The sequence below is a fragment of the Scyliorhinus canicula genome, chromosome 12, assembly GCF_902713615.1.
Source record: "Scyliorhinus canicula chromosome 12, sScyCan1.1, whole genome shotgun sequence".
NCBI classification, from domain to species: domain Eukaryota; kingdom Metazoa; phylum Chordata; class Chondrichthyes; order Carcharhiniformes; family Scyliorhinidae; genus Scyliorhinus; species Scyliorhinus canicula.
The window spans coordinates 137,124,858-137,144,166 of NC_052157.1; the positions used below are offsets into that span (position 1 = coordinate 137,124,858).

The 19,309-nt window shown below is 50.9% G+C and overlaps 1 protein-coding gene across 1 annotated transcript in view; it reads right to left on the reverse strand.

The window, feature by feature from the left end:
* Window positions 1-614: 614 nt before the first annotated feature.
* Window positions 615-19,309, reverse strand: part of LOC119974912 (ras-related protein Rab-34-like) — a 55,920-nt gene continuing 37,225 nt past the window's right edge. Inside the window, exons 8-11 of the mRNA XM_038814253.1 lie at window positions 18,231-18,312; window positions 7,530-7,620; window positions 5,417-5,524; window positions 615-4,374 (exon numbers count right to left, since the gene is read on the reverse strand). Coding sequence (XP_038670181.1) covers window positions 4,307-4,374; window positions 5,417-5,524; window positions 7,530-7,620; window positions 18,231-18,312 — 349 coding nt within the window. The 3' untranslated portion in view covers window positions 615-4,306. The remainder of the gene's footprint in view (window positions 4,375-5,416; window positions 5,525-7,529; window positions 7,621-18,230; window positions 18,313-19,309) is intronic.

Below are 19,309 nucleotides of genomic sequence, written 5' to 3' on the forward strand. Positions count from 1 at the left end.
AGTCTGCACGTTCGCCCTGTGTCAGCGTGGGTTTCCTCCGTGTGCTCTGGTTTCCTCCCACAAGTCCTGAAAGAAGTGCTGATAGGTAATTTGGACATTCTGAATTCTCCCTCCGTGTACCCGAACAGGTGCCGAAATGTGGCGACTAATCCAATCCAATCATAACTCATTAAATCCAGGAAATTGTTGATCCCTGATGTTGTTGAAGCTTGCATCTTTTGCCTTTGCAAGGACTGCTGATGATAGAACTGGACTGCGCTTTGTGGCATTCCCTGAAGTAAAGCCACTTTGAACCACAGCAACATTTGAGAACCCAGAGCTACGGAGCCATTTTAAAAAATGTTTTACCTTCCCTTGTTCATTTTCCATTACCCATTGGCCTCACTTCCATCCGACAAGACAAGATATTTTTTTGAAGAAGCTACTGGAGATCCAGCTCTGCATTTTGTGGATATACCTGGATTGAAGTCTGACCTCTTTCCACCACTGCTCTGCTGGACAATGCTTAGCATATAATGATCTGCTGTCCCACTTTTTCCATCTGCTGCTAAACCTGTTACAGTTGTCACACTGTAGAGATTTCAAGCTACAAAGTAGTTTCACTCGAGAACAGATAACTTTTCCAATTTTTATTGCAGGAACATGCATCATTCTACTGTAAAGTGAAAAAAATGAACATAAAGCTGTGATTATGATCACCACAATGAATGCACACACACAGGAAAAGATTAATCAACCATGATACCTAAGATGAAGCAACCAATTTTGCTTGCGTTTTATACTGTACAAGATTGTGAAAGAACTAAACACTGTCCTTTCCCGATCAGAACTTTGGGCTAATACCTTTTGGTTTTCATATGGGTGGATTGAATTCCCAAAGGCTTACTTTTCTCACACCAACAAACAAATCTAAACCATACTCCTGGATGATGACTACCATATTTGTATGAAATCCCATTGCCCTTAACTCATTCTGAATGCATTTGTTACAGGTCTCATATAGCATGATTTCAATTTCTCTCTATCAGTGGCAATTTTAAAACGAGTGCCACTTGAATTATCAATAAGCTCTCCACACTGCTTTATTCATTATTCCTGTATATTAATCTTCCTAAATGGACAGAAAGTTGACAGTTGTCTGGTGCTAGTCAGAAAATATGTTTGCCTTGGTGTTTAACCCCGAAAACTATTTGTAACCAGGAGAAAGAACTTGAGCCACAACGATACTGTAAATGCTCAAATTACAAAGAAAGGCTGTTTAGGTCACTTTGAAGAAGTGGCTATGAGGTAAATACAACTGTTTCCAGGGGTGGGGAGGGGGTCCTTTACCCATCATATAGCCCATCTAACTATCTTTCCCCTGGAAGTCTGTGAAGAGGTGAAATCAGATGACGTCTAGAAGACGGGGTGGGGGAAAGCTATTTTCTGACCCCATCTGAAGTTAAAATCTGCCCCTGCATAATTTAACATGGACAAGGATTAACACAGTTTTCATATACGAACATAAATGAATAGAGGCAACCCCCTCTTGTTAAAACTAATTATATGCTGCAACAAGCAGGTTTTCGTGTATAGGGGGTACCCAGGATTCAATATACGAATGTACCTCTGAATTTGAAGTTAAATAACTTGTTTTTATTCAACTGATATTATAAACCAACAAAATGTGAGTTACATGAATTTTCTTTAACTTTTCTCACAAAATATCTCTGTAGAAGCCTCACTCTGCTGTTTAGATCTATCTCAGCATCACATGGAAAGAATACAGTGCAACTATTGGGCGAGTCAGAAATATTGGCCAAGACGCCAAAAGAGCCTGGGAGTCTGGAAGCAGGGTACTAGTGGACCGACAAAGGACCAAACAAAGAAATAAAGAACTAGCATTCATAGAGCACCTTCCATGTCCCAGAATAAGCCATAACCATAAAAGGCAGCGACATATCCCACACAACAAAAAGAAAAGAAAATTGACTTTGCTAATGTGTTGCCGCCCTGAGTCAATCTGCAGGTCACTGAAAGCTTGGGATGTACAAAAGAACAGAATCCAGAACTTGGTGAGTGGAAACCATTGAGCAATATCTCCAGCAACGAAAGTTGCCATCGTCCCTGAGGATCATGGGCTGCTCTCCACTTTTGAGAGGGAGCTGACTGGTGGTGATGCTGAGAGGCTGTTTCCCCTTATGGAAGAGTATAGGGCCAGAGGATGTAAACTTATACTGTAGTAAGGGGTAACACATTTAAGACAGAGATGAGGACTAATTTCTTCTCTCAGAGGGTTGCGAATCTGTGGAATTGTTTACCACAATTCAGCTGGCACAGGCATATGGCTTAATTCTATAAAAGTGAAACACTCAGATGCTGGCCATCTGAAATAAAAACCGAGTGCTAAGAAAGCTCAGCAGGTCTGGCAGCATCTGTGAAGAGAGAGAAGCAAAGTTAACGTTAATTCAAATCCAATATGACTCTCCTTTGAATTGCGAAGAAGAGACATACTAGACATGAAACATTAACTGTTTCTCTCTCCAGAGATGCTGGCAGACCTGCTGAACTTTCCTCGCACTGTTTTATTTTGGCTTCATTCTGTGCCGTGAATTTTCCAAGTATCTGAGATCCGACAGACAATTTTGAGAGGTAAGGGTATTAAAGGTTAAGGAGCCTCAGTGGGTAGTTGGAGATAAGGCATGGTCTAAGTGAATGGTTTAGATTTGAGGGGCTCAATGGCCTAATCCCGTTACTACGCTCTAATGCCCATGGTGTCGATTTTCCTGGTACCTCTTCCCGGGTGACAGACGGACACAGCAACATACCGAGTGAAATGCATTGCTTTATATTTCAGTAAGGCCATAATTTGATGCCAATCTCTGGATGCAGCCGCCTTTTCAGCCTTACTTCAATGCAGAGCCTGAAAAAAGCTGCAAGGAAGATTCCAGCTGATGCCTGGCATCCTGGGGAGATAAAGGTCTTATCGAAAAGCTGCTTGCCTGCTCTTCTTTGATCCATCAAGGAGCAATTAGACACTCGGCCTTAAGGTCTGGTTCTTTAAGCCCTCCTTTCAAATGGACACCTCGCTCCCCAGGGAACAAGGAAATAAGACAGAAATGCCCATTACCCACCTGCACGACAGTCTACTTCTTTGCAATTTGGGTGACTCCCAGGAATCCTGCAGCAACATCAAGGGGCAGAGACTCATATCATCTGTGCTTAGTAATCCAGGGATAAGTATCCGCTGACCGACAGAACAGGAAAATGTAGCTTCTGTCTGCTGCAGGGGACACCAGCAAACATAGTTACATATTTTGATATATTTTAAAACTATGACTTAATTTATAAGCCAAGCGTCGCAAGAAGCCATCTCATACACATGAAAGAGAAAGGAAATGCCTTGCGTTTTTGTGTTGATCATCACGCAGTTGAATCATCTCAAAATTATTCATACAACTGCTTACATTTTGGGTTTGATTCGTTATACCGGCAGGATTAAGGGATTCTGGTGTTGAAAAACATACAAGTGATGTCCCAACATGTGAACAGTGGAGTGTCTCCTCAACACATCAATGCTCAAATTCTGCAATTTCTCACATTAGCACTGAATACATACAAACAACACAAAACGTTGGTTCAATTGCAGGATTGCGAGTGTCGTTGATGCTATTTGCAACCATACCAAGTCTTAACATAGTGTCAAAAATAGGCCAGGGTTTTCCGGTCCTGCACTTGCAGCTATTGATGTGACAGATACAAGGAGAAGTGGGGAACATCGCGTAATGGAGCCCATCCAATTTTATCTCCATTGCTGCAAATGGACAATCAACTGAGGAAGCTCACTTTCGAATGTGTGATTCTTTCTGCCTGGTTTTCCGCTACTTGTTGCGCCTCGTGTATTAAACCAGGAAAACCTACTGAAATGTACACTCGCCTGGTAACTTCTATTTCAGAACCTTGCTCTTTAATTTTATTCTGGAGTGGAGATTTCTTAGTTTGGTCCGAACAGAGTTCAACCCAGTTGGCATCAACGTGAGCTTCAGTACATGGGAATGCTAATTTTTTTCCAATTGGTAATGATAACACAACGCGCGATTGGCGTGGAAAAGGTATGACAGCAATTGCTTGGGAGATAATCTCAAACGGACAGGGTTCCTTGCTGAACTATTTGCCTGGCTGGCATTTCTTGGTCATCTTTTAGCATTGTTTTTGCATTACAAAGGCGATCAGTGAGCGGCTGGTGACATTTTGTTGGCGTGAGTAATCTTTGGTTAAAAAACAAATGTAGTGCAACAGGTAACCTCTTAGGTCGGCAGTGTGGCTGTCACTGACAGCAGTTAGACTTGGATTTCTTCGCATTTTTGAACAGTTTTTTGTCATTGTTGTTGATGCCTGCAGAGAAAGAAAGTATTTGTAAAATAATCTGACAAGATTGTACATTTTAACTCATGATTTATTATAACAAAAGTAAATTTGGAGGCATGATATTCAGATTAAAGTAAAAGGATACTTATAAATTTCAGAATTTACCCCCCCCCCAAACAGATTTTCTCTGTTCGCCTAGTGACATCAAGGTCTATTTTAAGCAACTCCCATGAGGCATGGAAAAGCCGTTGGGTTACCTAATACCACATTTACCCAAGCATTTTGGCTGCTATCATCTTGAGTGGAGTCCTGATTTGCTTCAACTGGGATGTCATTTGTAATCTGTAAACAGGGCTCCAACTTCAAATGTAGGAAGCCGATTGCAATTGAGGTACAAGTGAGTGAAACATGTGCAACATATATCCTGTCGCGTCACTCCCACACTGCCTGCTCCCTCTCTTGACCCACGGGTGGGCAGTGGGTGTTCTCTACACACATTGGTGCGCCTCTACTAGAAAATATGGTCCTATTTAGGTTAATTTTAATTTCCATCACTTTGAGGTTAATTTGACAAGGAGCCCGTAGAAGCTGGCAGATTTATTGAAATAAAATATGCATATATTTCCAGAAAGGAGTGCAATCTAAGTCATTGCCCAGCCGGAGTTGAAGATTACCCTCAACGCAAACATGTTTTGGGAATGGTTCCACACCCACCTCCATTGATGTGATGTTTTAAAATGTTTTTTCTACCATTTCCTCTCTCCCTGTCTGCACACTTTCCATTTGCCAGTTGACAGGGTAGTTATGTAACCTGCTCCCATCATTAATAAGCATCAGTGTCTGTTAGAAGGTGCACAGAGCTCTGGCTGCTCACTTTGCCTTTCGTGCCTCGCATCCCAGCCAAGATCGGGAACTCACTGTGTGGAGAGCAATCTCATCTTTTAAAATAGATATTTAATCAGTTACTCCACATTGCCAAAGGAATCTCTTTTTCATTGTTACTGCCATTACAACCCATAGTTACCAATGAATAGGAGTGATATTGTATTTGATTAGCAGCTATACTTACGAACAACATCCCCAATCTTCCTGGGGCCAGTCTTTTCAAGTTCGGCCAGTACATTGGCTTCGAAGGTCAATGATGCAACCCTGAAGAAGAATTCCTTTACATTCTCTCCTAATGCCAATACAGAAGAACATTTTAGTATTCAATTGAAGGGTCACAGCATATTCCACTGATGAAGCTTATTGTGTTAAAGTGCAACTTATCTTCTACACAAGTGATTTTCAAACTTTTCTTCAGGTGACCCACTTCAACCAAATGGTTCACCCAGGTAACCCAATAATTTTCAGGCACCGAAGGTCATGGCACTCTGTTCATTGTTACCATTAGTGCTGCTCTGAGCTGTCGTGAACTCGGTGGAGCAGCTAATACCTGGCAGGTCCAGGTGACTGATCCTGCCAGTAGGTTTATCGACTATTGGTGTCTATGGCCCTCTCTTTCGGGTGACATGCAGCTTATGCCATGTACTGAAGAGACAATATGTATTTAATTTACCCACAGAAAAAAGGTTGGGGCGGGGGTGGGGGGGGGGGGGGGGGGGGGAGTGGCACATGGCGCAATGGTAAGCACTGCTGCCTCGAGGCACCGAGGACCCAAGTCACTGTCCGTGTGGAGTTTGCACATTCTCCCCGTGCCTGGGTGGGTCTCACCCCCACAACACAAAGATGCGCAGGGTAGGTTGATTGGCCACGCTAACTTATTCTTCAATTGGAAAAAACTAAAGAAAAAAGGTCAGGGTGTCTTTGGAAAAATCAATTTTGCCGACCCATTTTTAAAATCCCGCAACCCAAGAGAGGGTCATGACCCCCACTTTGGAAACCGCTGTTCAGATCACAGCAGCGCAGAAGCGTGCCAACATGTCGATGTCATGGAGTTGTGGGAACCCAATCATTGTGGGGAACTGCCAAGTAGAGAAAGCTAGGCCCTAAGGCCAGCAAATAAGGAAAGACCAATGTTCATGGACAGCTCTCAATATAGAATTCAAAAGTCCCATTGGAAGGTTAAAAGATACTGGTCGTTTGTTGAAATAATGTGTGGGCCAGGAAGAACCATGCAAAAAAAAAACAGAAAATGAAAAGCCCCTAAGAGTCCGCAAAACAATGATATCTAAAGTGCCTCTCACAATAAACTCCTGTCCATTAGTTACACTCTAAATACAAAAACACTAAGGAAGAGTAGAGAGGAAGTTACTTAAAAGTAGGATACACAATTTTTATTTCGTAATAATCACAAAATGGAATTAGATTCTTTAAGGAAGATGTTGGATTTTGCAAGGGAATCTGTAAATGTTAGATTCAATTCATTACAGTTACGGCTGGCTAATAATACAAACCCTGGTCAAATGAATTGCTTGCTTCAGATTTTTAGTATGTGTTATTTTAAATGTTGGGCTCATTGGAATTTTCAAGCTGGAACAGATTTACAATTTTGTTGAAAAATAGTCGGAGAGCACCATCTGCTGGAATTGTTCAGTAGGTAACATGTCTTAGCCTTGACGACAAAAACAAGTTACATAAACATCAGAAAATTCCTCAGCGGGATTCTCATTGTCCATCAAAGTTACAGCGGCCAGTTGGTTGACCCCCTGAGCAAACTTTCAGCGAACATCTTTACTGTAGGAAAACATCCAAAGGACATGTCGGGGGAGATGAGGTGGGGCGGGGGATGCAAATCCACTGCTAACTAATCACTGCTGGGTTGATCCTCTGGGTGCTGATATTTATAGTGGGATCTAATGGTGCCATCTAGTGGTAGTGTTACAATTAGATGTTATAATTAACCCTTTAGTTATCTATACATGTACATATCATTACAGGAGTGTGATTGTGATTTTGCTGATAGAGTAAGAAAGGCCACATCAAATCAATCACCCAAGATGCACCTCTCTTAATTATCATTTCCTTTGGAAGAAGAATTGAGAGAGGTGTCTGACGTGTGGAAGGTCCAACATCACACCACTCATAGCATCATACAAATTTAAATTACCCCAACACCTCGGAAATGGCCACTTCTCCAGTAGTACAATCTCTGAACTTTAATTTTATAAAGATATCAGACATTATAGATTGTAGATCTATGGCTTTTTATCACCTTGAAACTGGACTCATTTTCCACTCACCTGTTAGAGAAGACAATGTCCAATATTCTGCTTTTATTTCCTTGGCAATCTTGATGGCATCTTTCTCTATCAAGTTGTACTGAGCAGCTGACTGTAAACACAGAACATAGAGCATAGAACAGTACAGCACAGTACAGGCCCTTCAGCCCACAATGTTGTGCTGACCATTTATCCTAATCTAAGATCAACCTAACCTACACCCCTTCAATTTACTGCTGTCCATGTGCCTATCCAAGAGTCGCTTAAATGTCCCTGATGACTCTGACTCCACCACCTCTGCTGGCAGTGCATTCCACACACCCACCACTCTCTGTGTAAAGAGACCTCTGACATCTCCCCTATACCTTCCTCCAATCACCTTAAAATTATGTCCCCTCATGACAGCCATTTCCACCCTGGGGAAAAGTCTCTGGCTATCCACTCTATCCATGCCTCTCATCACCTTGTACACCTCTATCAAGTCACCTCTCTGCCTTCTTCGCTCCAGTGAGAAAAGCCCTAGCTTCATAAGACATGCCCTCCAGTCCAGGCAGCATCCTGGTAAATCTCCTCTGTACCCTCTCCAAAGCATCCACATCCTTCCTATAATGAGAATTGGACACAGTGGGCGGGATTCTCCGACCCCACGCAGGGTCGGAGAATTGGCGGGAAGCGGCGTCATTTCCGCTCCCGCAGGTTTCGTAATTCTCCCGCCGGAAAAAAAACCGGCGTTGTGCAAATCCCGTCGGCGGCCTGTGAAAACAGCTGGCGCCGGCGGGATTTCATTTTATTTGCACTGACCTGAAATCTCCGGCCCGGATGGGCCGAAGTCCCGCCGACGTGGCCACGGGTCACGTCGGCGCAAATCAGAGTTGGTTTAAAACGGCGTCAACCATTGATGATGGCTGACGCCGTTCAGTGTCGGGGGTGGGTTGCGGCCATGGGGGGGGGGGGGTGGGTTGCGGCCATGGGGGGGGGGGGTGGGTTGCGGCCATGGGGGGGGGGGGGGTGGGTTGCGGCCATGGGGGGGGGGGGGGGGGGGTTGGGGCATCGGGGGGGTGGGTTGCGGCCATCGGGGGGTTGCGTTGCGGCCATCGGGGGGTTGCGTTGCGGCCATCGGGGGGTTGCGTTGCGGCCATCGGGGGGTTGCGTTGCGGCCATCGGGGGGTTGCGTTGCGGCCATCGGGGGGTTGCGTTGCGGCCATCGGGGGGTTGCGGCCATCGGGGGGGGTTGCGGCCATCGGGGGGGGGGTGGGTGGGTTGCGGCCATCGGGGGGTGCGTTGCGGCCATCGGGGGGTGGGTTGCGGCCATCGGGGGGTGGGTTGCGGCATCGGGGAGTGGGTTGCGGCATCGGGGGGGTTGCGTTGCGGCCATCGGGGGGTTGCGGCCATCGGGGGGTTGCGTTGCGGCCATCGGGGGTTGCGGCCATCGGGGGGGTGGGTTGCGGCCATCGGGGGGGTGGGTTGCGGCCATCGGGGGGTTGCGGCCATCGGGGGGGGGGGGTGGGTTGCGGCCATCGGGGGGGGGGGGGGTGGGTTGCGGCATCGGGGGGGGTTTGGGGCAGCGGCGGGCAGAGAGGGGGGGGGCGACGGATGCCCGGGGCCAACGCCCCCCCCCCTCTGTACGCCGCTGCCCCCTACCCTCACCACCCCTACCTCCCTCCAACGCCCCTACCCCCCTCCCCACCACCCCTACCCCCCTCCAACGCCGCCCCCCATCTCTCGCAACGCCGCAACCGCCCCCCCCCCTCAACGCCGGGTTCCCCCCCCCCTCAACGCCGGGTTCCCCCCCCCCCTCAACGCCGGGTTCCCCCCCCCTCAACGCCGGGTTCCCCCCCCCCCTCCTCAACGCCGGGTTCCCCCCCCCCTCCTCAACGCCGGGTTCCCCCCCCCCTCAACGCCGGGTTCCCCCCCCCCCCTCCTCAACGCCGGGTTCCCCCCCCCTCCTCAACGCCGGGTTCCACCCCCCCCTCCTCAACGCCGGGTTCCACCCCCCCCTCCTCAACGCCGCAACCCCCCACCCTCAACGCCGCAACCCACACCCCGTCCCCCTCCCTCTGAAGGCCGGTACCCACACCCCCCCCCCCCCTCTCCTCCTCCCCCCCTTCCTTCCTCCTCCCCCCTTCCTTCCTCCTCCCCCCTCCTCCCCCCCTTCCTTCCTCCTTCCCCCCTTCCTTCCTCCGTTAGTGGGGGGGGGGGGGGGGGGGTGCGGCGTTGGAGTGGGGTAGGGGTGGTGAAGGGGGTAGGGGTGGTGAGGGGAGGGGGTTGGGGTAGGGGCAGCGGCGTGCAGAGGAGGGGGGCGACGGATGCCCGGGGCCAATGCACCGTCGCCCCCCCTCTGCACGCAGCTGCCCCTACCCCAACCCCCTCCCTTCACCACCCCTACCCCCTTCACCACCCCTACCCCCCTCCAACGCCGCACCCCCACACCCCCACTAACGCCGCACCCCCCCCCCCCCCCACTAACAGAGGAAGGAGGGGGGGGGGAGGAGGGGGGGGGGGGGGGGGGAGGAGAGAGGGGGGGAGGGGGGAGAGGGGGGGAGGGGGGGAGGAGAGAGGGGGGGAGGAGAGAGGGGGGGAGGAGAGAGGGGGGGAGGGGGGGGAGGGGGGAGGGGGGGGGAGGAGAGAGGGGGGAGGGGGGGGAGGAGAGAGGGGGGGAGGGGGGGGGGAGGAGAGAGGGGGGGAGGGGGGGAGGAGAGAGGGGGGAGGGGGAGGAGGAGAGAGGGGGGGAGGGGGAGGAGAGAGGGGGGGAGGGGGGAGGAGAGAGGGGGGGAGGGGGAGGAGAGAGGGGGGGAGGGGGGAGGAGAGAGGGGGGGAGGGGGGAGGAGAGAGGGGGGAGGGGGGAGGAGAGAGGGGGGAGGGGGGAGGAGAGAGGGGGGGAGGAGAGAGGGGGGGAGGGGGGAGGAGAGAGGGGGGGAGGGGGGAGGAGAGAGGGGGGGAGGGGGGAGGAGAGAGGGGGGGAGGGGGGAGGAGAGAGGGGGGAGGGGGGAGGAGAGAGGGGGGGAGGGGGGAGGAGAGAGGGGGAAGGGGGGAGGAGAGAGGGGGAAGGGGGGAGGAGAGAGGGGGGGAGGGGGGAGGAGAGAGGGGGGAGGGGGGAGGAGAGAGGGGGGGAGGGGGGAGGAGAGGGGGGGGAGGGGGGAGGAGAGAGGGGGGGAGGGGGGAGGAGAGAGGGGGGGAGGGGGGAGGAGAGAGGGGGGAGGGGGGAGGAGAGAGGGGGGGAGGGGGAGGAGAGAGGGGGGGAGGGGGGAGGAGAGAGGGGGGGAGGGGGGGAGGAGAGAGGGGGGGAGGGGGGAGGAGAGAGGGGGGGAGGGGGGGAGGAGAGAGGGGGGGAGGGGGAGGAGGAGAGAGGGGGGAGGGGAGGAGGAGAGAGGGGGAGGAGGAGAGAGGAGGGGGAGGAGGAGAGAGGAGGGGGAGGAGGAGAGAGGAGGGGGAGGAGGAGAGAGGAGGGGGAGGAGGAGAGAGGGGGGGGAGAGGAGAGAGGGGGGGAGGAGGAGAGAGGGGGGGGGTGTGGGTACCGGCCTTCAGAGGGAGGGGGACGGGGTGTGGGTACCGGCATTGGGGGGGGGGGGGTACCGGCATGAGGGGGGGGACACGGCGTTGAGGGGGGGGGGGCCCGGCGTTGAGGGGGGGGGGGACCCGGCGGTGAGGGGGGGGGGACCGGCGGTGAGGGGGGGGGACCCGGGTTGAGGGGGGGGGGGACCCGGCGTTGAGGGGGGGGGGGACCCGGCGTTGAGGGGGGGGGACCCGGCGTTGAGGGGGGGGGGGGCGGCGTTGAGGGGGGGGGGACCCGGCGGTGAGGGGGGGGGGACCCGGCGGTGAGGGGGGGGGGACCCGGCGTTGAGGGGGGGGGGACCCGGCGGTGAGGGGGGGGGGACCCGGCGGTGAGGGGGGGGGGACCCGGCGGTGAGGGGGGGGGGGACCCGGCGGTGAGGGGGGGGGGACCCGGCGGTGAGGGGGGGGGGACCCGGCGGTGAGGGGGGGGGGACCCGGCGGTGAGGGGGGGGGGAGACCCGGCGTTGGAGGGGGGTAGGGGTGGTGGGGAGGGGGGTAGGGGTGGTGGGGAGGGGGGTAGGGGTGGTGGGGAGGGGGGTAGGGGTGGCGGGGAGGGGGGTAGGGGTGGCGGGGAGGGGGGGTAGGGGTGGCGGGGAGGGAGTTTGGGGTGGTGGGGAGGGAGGTAGGGGTGGTGGGGAGGGAGGTAGGGGTGGTGAGGAGGGGTGAGGTAGGGGTGGTGAGGGGGGGTTGAGGTAGGGTGGTGACGGGGGGGTTGAGGTAGGGGTGGTGCAGGGGGGGTTTGAGGTTAGGGGGGTTGAGGTAGGGGTGGTGAGGGGGGGTTGGGGTATGGGGCCAGCGGCGTACAGGGGGTGGGGGCGACGCTTGCGTTGGCCTCGGGCATCCGTCGACCCGCCAAATGCCCGGAACACACCCCCCCCCCAAACTGCCGGGCAACACACCCCCCCCCAAATGCCGGAAAAACCACAACAAACCCCCCCCCCCCCACAAATGCGGAAACCAAACCCCCCCCCCCCCATAATGCCGGAACACAGCCCCCCCCCCCCCCAAATGCCGGAACACCAGCCCCCCCCCCCCCACAACCAAATGCCGGGGGGGGGGAAGTCGGAAGTGAAGCGGGAAAAACTAGGGGAGAACACGGGAGAGGTGAAACACACAACCCCAACCCCAAATGCCGGAAACAACCACACACCCCCCCCCCCAAATGCTCGGAAACACAACCCCCCCCCAAATGCCGGAACACAACCCCCCCCCCAAATGCCGGAACACACCCCCCCCCCAAATGCCGGAACACCCCCCCCCCCCCAAATGCCGGAACACACCCCCCCCCCCCAAATGCCGGAACACACCCCCCCCCCCCCAAATGCCGGAACACACCCACCCCCCCCCAAATGCCGGAACACACACACCCCCCCCCCCCCAAATGCCGGAACACACACCACCCCCCCCCCAAATGCCGGAAACACAGCCCCCCCCCCCCCCAAATGCCGGAACACACACCCCCCCCCCCCCCCAAATGCCGGAACATACACACACACACACACCCCCCCCCCCCGCCCCCCAAAATGCCGGAACACACCCCAAATGCCGGAACACACACCCCCCCCTGTCTCTCTCCTCCTTATCCTCCAAAAAACGCCGGGTCTCACCACTTCCGCAGCTGGTGAAACTGACGCGTATCGCGTCAGTCAGCTGCTAGCCCCTCCGGGAACGGAGAATAGCGGCCTTCAAGAAGGCCCCGGCGCCGGAGTGATTGACACCGATTTTTCTCGCAGGCAACCCGCGTTACGAAGGGCTACGGAGAATCCCGCCCAGTATTCTGAGTGTGGTCTAACTAGAGTTTTATAAAACCTTGCGGCTCTTAAACTCAATCCCCCTGTTAATGAAAGCCAACACACCATACGCCTTCTTAACAACCCTATCAACCTGGGTGGCAACTTTGAGGGATCTATGTATGTGGACCCCAAGATCCCTCTGTACCTCCACACTTCCAAGAATCCTGCCTTTAACCCTGTATTCAGCATTCAAATTGGACTTTCCAAAATGAATTACTTCGCATTTATCAAGGTTGAACTCCATCTGCCACTTCTCAGCCCAACTCTGCATCCTGTCAATGTCCTGCTGTAACCTGCAACAACCCTCAACACTATCTACAACTCCCCCAACCTTTGTGTCATCGGAAAACTTACTAACCAACCCTTCCACTTCCTCATCCAAGTCATTTATAAAAACCACAAAGAGCAGAGGTCCCAGAACAGATCCTTGCGGGACACCACTGGTCACCGACCTCCAGGCGGAATGGGGTGGGGGAGTGGGGGGCTGCCATTCCGTAGGGCAGGGACTAACTTTAGGTATCTGGGGGTGCAGGTTGCCCGGGAGTGGGGAGGGCTCCGCAGGTACAACATTTCTAGTTTGGTGGGGAGAGTGAAAGCGGATTTGGCAAGGTGGGATGGTCTCCCTCTGTCACTGGCGGGTCGGGTATAGGCGGTTAAAATGAACGTGTTGCCGCGATTTCTATTTATTTTTCAATGCCTGCCCATTTTGCTGCCAAAGGCTTTTTTCAGAGAGATAGAGGGAAGGATTACTTCGTTCATATGGGGAGGGAAGGTGGCCAGAGTTAGAAAGGTGCTGCTACAGAGTGGAAGACAGGCAGGGGGTTTGGGTCTTCCGAACCTGATGTATTACTACTGGGCGGCAAATAGAACATAGAACAGTACAGCACAGAACAGGCCCTTCGGCCCTCGATGTTGTGCCGAGCCCTGTCCAAAACCAAGATCAAGCTATCACACTCCCTGTCATTCTGGTGTGCTTGATGTGCCTATCCAATAACCGCTTGAAAGTTCCTAAAGTGTCTGACTCCACTATCACAGCAGGCAATCCATTCCACACCGTAACCACTCTCTGAGTAATGAACCTGCCTCGGACATCCCTCCTATATCTCCCACCCTGAATCTTATAGTTATGCCCCCTTGTAACAGCTTCATCCACCCGAGGAAATAGTCTCTGAACGTCCACTCTATCCATCCCCTTCATCATCTTTTAAACCTCGTTTAAGTCGCCTCTCATCCTCCTCCGCTCCAAAGAGAAAAGCCCTAGCTCCCTCAAACTTTCCTCATAAGACCTATCTTCCAAACCAGGCAGCATCCTTTTCACCCTTTCCAATGCTTCCACATCCTTCCTATAGAGAGGTGACCAGAACTGCACACAATACTGAATGTAGGGAAGGTGCGGAGCTGGGTCAGAGGGGTTGATTCCCAGTGGGTCAGAATGGAGAAGAGTTTGTGCAGGGAGTCGGGATTGAAAGCACTAGCAACAGCGCCGCTCCCGATGCCCCGGGGAAATACTCGGAGTCCGGTAATAATAACTTCATTGAGAATTTGGAGGCAGTTTCGCCAACACTTCGGGTTGGGGGCAGGGTCAAGGGAAATGCCAATTCGGTGGAACCACAGATTTGTGCCAGGGAAGTGGGATGGAAATTTTCGGAAATGGGAGGAGAACGGGATTAAGACCCTAAAAGATTTGTTTCTTAGGGGTCGGCTTGCAGGATTGAAGGAGCTGGAAGCGAAGTATGGGCTGGAGCAGGGGGAAATGTTTAGATACATGCAGGTTCGAGATTTTGCCAGAAAGAAGATACAGAGCTTCCCGGTGGAGCCTCGCCTCCACATTGCTGGAGGAGGTGCTGACAGCAGGGGGACTGGAGAAGGGGATAGTATCAGCGGTTTACAGAGCTATTTTGGAAGAGAAGAAGGCACCACTGGAAGGGATCAAAACAAAATGGGAGGAAGAGTTGGGAGAGGATGTGGAGGAGGGGTTCTGGTGTGAGGTGCTCCGGAGAGTGAATGCCTCCACCTCGTGTGCGAGGTTGGGGCTGATACAGCTAAAGGTGGTGTACAGAGCACACCTCACGAGGGTGAGGATGAGCCGATTCTTTGAAGATGTGTGTGAACGTTGCGAGGGGAGGGCTGTGTGTATTAAGGGTGACTATGGGTAATCCCCGATTCCTTTTTGTCATTCGTTTATGTAAACATGCGGGCTAATGTTTGGGTTTGGTGGGAGGATGAGATTGTTGTTATTGATATGGGGATTGACATATTTGTTACTGATTATTGTTTATTGTTGGTGGGTGTAAATTTGGGAGAAAATGTGAAAAAGGAGAATAACATTTTTTTTTTAAAGTAGGTGATTTGGAGTTGGGAACCACGTGCAATGTGTCCAAGTTTGCAGACAACACTAAGGTGAGTGGTAAAGGAAAAAATGCAGAGGATACTGGAAGTCTGCAGAGGGATTTGGATCTGTTAAGTGAATTGCTAGGGTCTGGCAGATGGAATACAATGTTGACAAATGTGAGGTTATCCATTTTGGTAGGAATAACAGCAAACGGGATTATTATTTAAATGATAAAATATTAAAACATGCTGCTGTGCAGAGAGACCTGGGTGTCCTAGAGCATGAGTCGTAAAAAGTTGGTTTATGGGTACAACAGATTAAGAAGGCAAATGGAATTTGTCCTTCATTGCTAGAGGGATGGAGTTTAAGACTAGGGAGGTTATGCTGCCACTGTATAAGGTGTTAGTGAGGCCACACCTGGAGCAGTGTGTTCAGTTTTGGTCTCCTTACCTGAGAAAGGAAGTAGTGGCGCTGGAGGGTGTGCAGTGGAGATTCAGGCTAATCCCAAAGCTGAGGGGTTTGGATTACGAGGAGCGGTTGAGTCGACTCGACTGGGACTGTACTCATTGGAATTTAGAAGGATGCCGGGTGGGGGGAGGGGGGGGGGGGATCTTATAGAAACATTTAAAATTATGAAGGGAATAGATAGGATAGATGTGGGCAGGTTGTCTCCACTGGCGGGTGAAAGCAGAACTGGGGGCATAGCCTCGAAATAAGGGGAAGTAGATTTAGGACTGAGTTTAGGAGGAACTTCTTCACCCAAAGGGTTGTGAATCTATGGAATTCCCTGCCCAGTGAAGCAGTTAAGGCTCCTTCATTAAATGCTTTCAAGATAAAGGTATATGTTTTTTTTGAAGAATAAAGGAATAAAGGGTTATGGTGTTCGGATGGGAAAGTGGAGCTGAGTCCACAAAAGATCAGCCATGATCTCATTGAACGGCGGAGCAAGTTCGAAGGGCCAGATGCTTACACCTGTTCCTAGTTCTTATGTTTGTCTTCTTCATCCACTCCCTGCCCCTCCGCCTGCCATCAGGAACCCTCACCTTACCCCTCAATTACACAATTCTCCTTCCACATTGCCCCCTTGACTTCATCAGGCTACAGGTCACCCACCCTCAGCCACACCTCGTACTCCACCCTGGTTGGACTTCGGACCTTAGTTGCAGAGGCTGCATGAGTCCCACTGCATAGTGCTGTGCAGAAAGACACTGGTGTGTGGCACTAAGTGGGGGGGAGGAGACCCCTACACTCCCCAACCCCAGGTGGCGAACCGAGATGGTGACTCAGAATGGTCCATGTTTCTCGGAGCACGGTGCTGTTCATGAAGTCCACCTCGGCATGGAGATGGTGGACAGGAACTGGTCTGCCCTGGCATAGTGGTGAACAGCACATCAGGAGCAGCACAGCACTATGGCAGATAGGCTTTGTTGCACTCACCTTGAAGTCTCATCCCAACAGAGGACCATCTTGTGCACATCACTCTTTATCAATCAGCTTTGATGCCAACGTGATTTTCCACTGGCGCAATGTTGGATTGGTAGGCCTGACAGGATGCTGGTGGGCAGCTGTGTTAATAAGCATTCATGATAGGCAAACGAATGCAAATGGAATTTGCGCCACCTGCCAGTGGGATGATCGACTTACCAGTGGAAGAGTTGCAACATGATTTTATGCTGGCGGCTTTCCAACTTTGTGGCTCCTGACAGATTCTCTGCGCCAACCGTCCCACCACCAAACCTGCAATGGGTAGGTTGGGAGAATTCTGCCCATTGTGTCAAAGGGAGATCAATCTTACTGCTCTGGCTGGAAAAAGACCGATTGAGTGGTCAGACCAACTGGCAGGTTTGGCCAATTCTAAGTGTCGACTTTCTTTAGTGTACCCCTTTGTGGCTTCCCAATTAACATGGCGGACAAGCCATCAACTGCCGGTGCTGTTAAAACCTTGTGGACGTGATCCCGTAACTGGGAACATGTAGAAGTGTTTACTCACTTTAGGTAAGTGGCCATGGAACTGTGACGAATGTAGGATTTTAGGTATATTGCATTATAAACATTTGGCAATTTAAGGATTAAAAGCCTGGGGTTAGAGTGTGTTTGACTGCAGTAGCAATGTTTTTAAAAGAATCTTGTTTTGCAGCTGAGTTCTGATCTGGCTAACCCTTTAGACCACAAGGTATTTTGCTCTCACAGGCGGATAGTCAAACAAAATAGCATTTAAAGCAGTATAGACTTGTCTGAGGACAAGGGGGAAGCTGAAACAAACCAGTTGAAACAGCTTTTATGAAGTCATCCCGCCAGAGTCTGCAAGGGTTCTAACAGGAGCCAGATCTATTCTAGAAAGCAAGTATTACTCTGTGTTATTGGGATGTAGGATGGATTGAGAGCTGTATATTTTTCAAAATTTATTTTTTGTATTTACTGTATTGAATAGTATTGTTCCGGGGTAATTAAAAGCTATTTTCGGGCATAAAGTTAAAGATTTTAATACTGTGTTAATAATAAAGTTTTGTTTTACAATACCAAATCAAATCTGGTCTGGGATCCGATTGGGAGGAAAGGGTAGGTGGGGCAGAGGATTTCCTGGTGGGGCCTGACAGAGTAATCCTGCTCCTCCTGGCTTCATACACTCCTAAAGCCAAACCTCAAGTACCACTTTGAATAAGCAAGGCAGGATGAGAAGTTCAAAACTCATAAATGCAAAAGTAGTATAAAGTAATTGTGGATTGAAAACTAGAAGGGCCAATGACACACAAGTGTAACTAAAATGCAAAATTCTCTTTCCCAAAGTTGTGTGGGTGTTGTGTTAACTGAAAGTTTGAAGACGGAGATTGATAGATGTTGGTTAAGCAAGGGTGACAAGGAAAGGTGGCTGATGGAGGACAGATCGGGCATGAGCCAAATAATAGGTAGACTGGAGCGGATTGGTTTTCTCCTGTTCCTGGGCTCTTAAGTCTGTCTCCTAACTTTCAAAATGCGAGTTTCAGAACACTGGAATCCTCTGAATTTGAATGAATTGTCTGCTAACTAGAGGCAGTTGCTACTTACACTAAGGTCTTTCTTGGTTCCAACTAAGAACAATAGTACCGAGGTAGGATCATTTTCCTTAAGGGCATCTCTTAACCATTGTCTGAGGGGAAAAAAGAGCACAGAGACACGTATTTAGAAGATACAGGTTAGAACTGCAAATAACTATGCCCCATCGCTGAACTTGAGCTTTTAATATAAAAACTAGTTTGATGTGTTCAAATATCTATCTTGTCACATCATTTATTTCTGTGGAAACCATGGGGTATTCTTCATGAAACAGCTCGACCAAAAATGTTTTGAATATTTGATATATTTCAACAAGGAGTGTCAAGGAGCAGAGAAAGGTTGGGGAAAATGAAAAGATGTGTCAAAGGTGATGAATCCATTGTCACACAGTCAGATAATCTACCTCCAAACATCTAAAGTGCCAAAGTTCAGGATTTCAAATCCAATCATCAGACCTGTAGACTTTACGATGTGCAGCTTCTATGCCTTAGTTGTTTGGAGCGTTTCTCAGGAGGGGTTCTAACTCAATGCAACCAATCCAGCCAGCTTCTGAAATATAGGAGCTGGGGTTAGCTGTCAAGATTGCAAGGCCTGGTTTAGATTAGGCGTGTAGCCTTTGTGCTGCCTGCAAAAGCTAAACTCTGGGGTCTCAGTGTCCCCAACCACTACTGTGAGGAGAACACTGGACACCTCTCTGCAACCAGAGTTCAAAAGATGGAAACGCAAGATAAACTTTGGTGGATGTATTTCCCTGGTTTACATTTATGTCCTATTTACACATGTCAACAAATGGGTGAATGTACCGTCCACTGTCAGAACTGACTGCCAAGCAGCTACAGCTATGTGGAGATGGTAGGAAAGTGGTCATATTACTGGACTGGTGATCCAGAAGAAGAGTAATATTGGACCCAAAATGTTAACTCTGTTCCACTCTCCACAGATGCTCCAGACCTGCTGTGCTTTTCTAGCACCTTCTGTCTTTATTACAGAGATTCAGACGCCTGACTAACATTCCAATCCCAATTTCAGCAGCTGGAGGAATTTAAATTCAATTAATTTTTTTAAATAAATTTAGAGTACCCAATTCATTT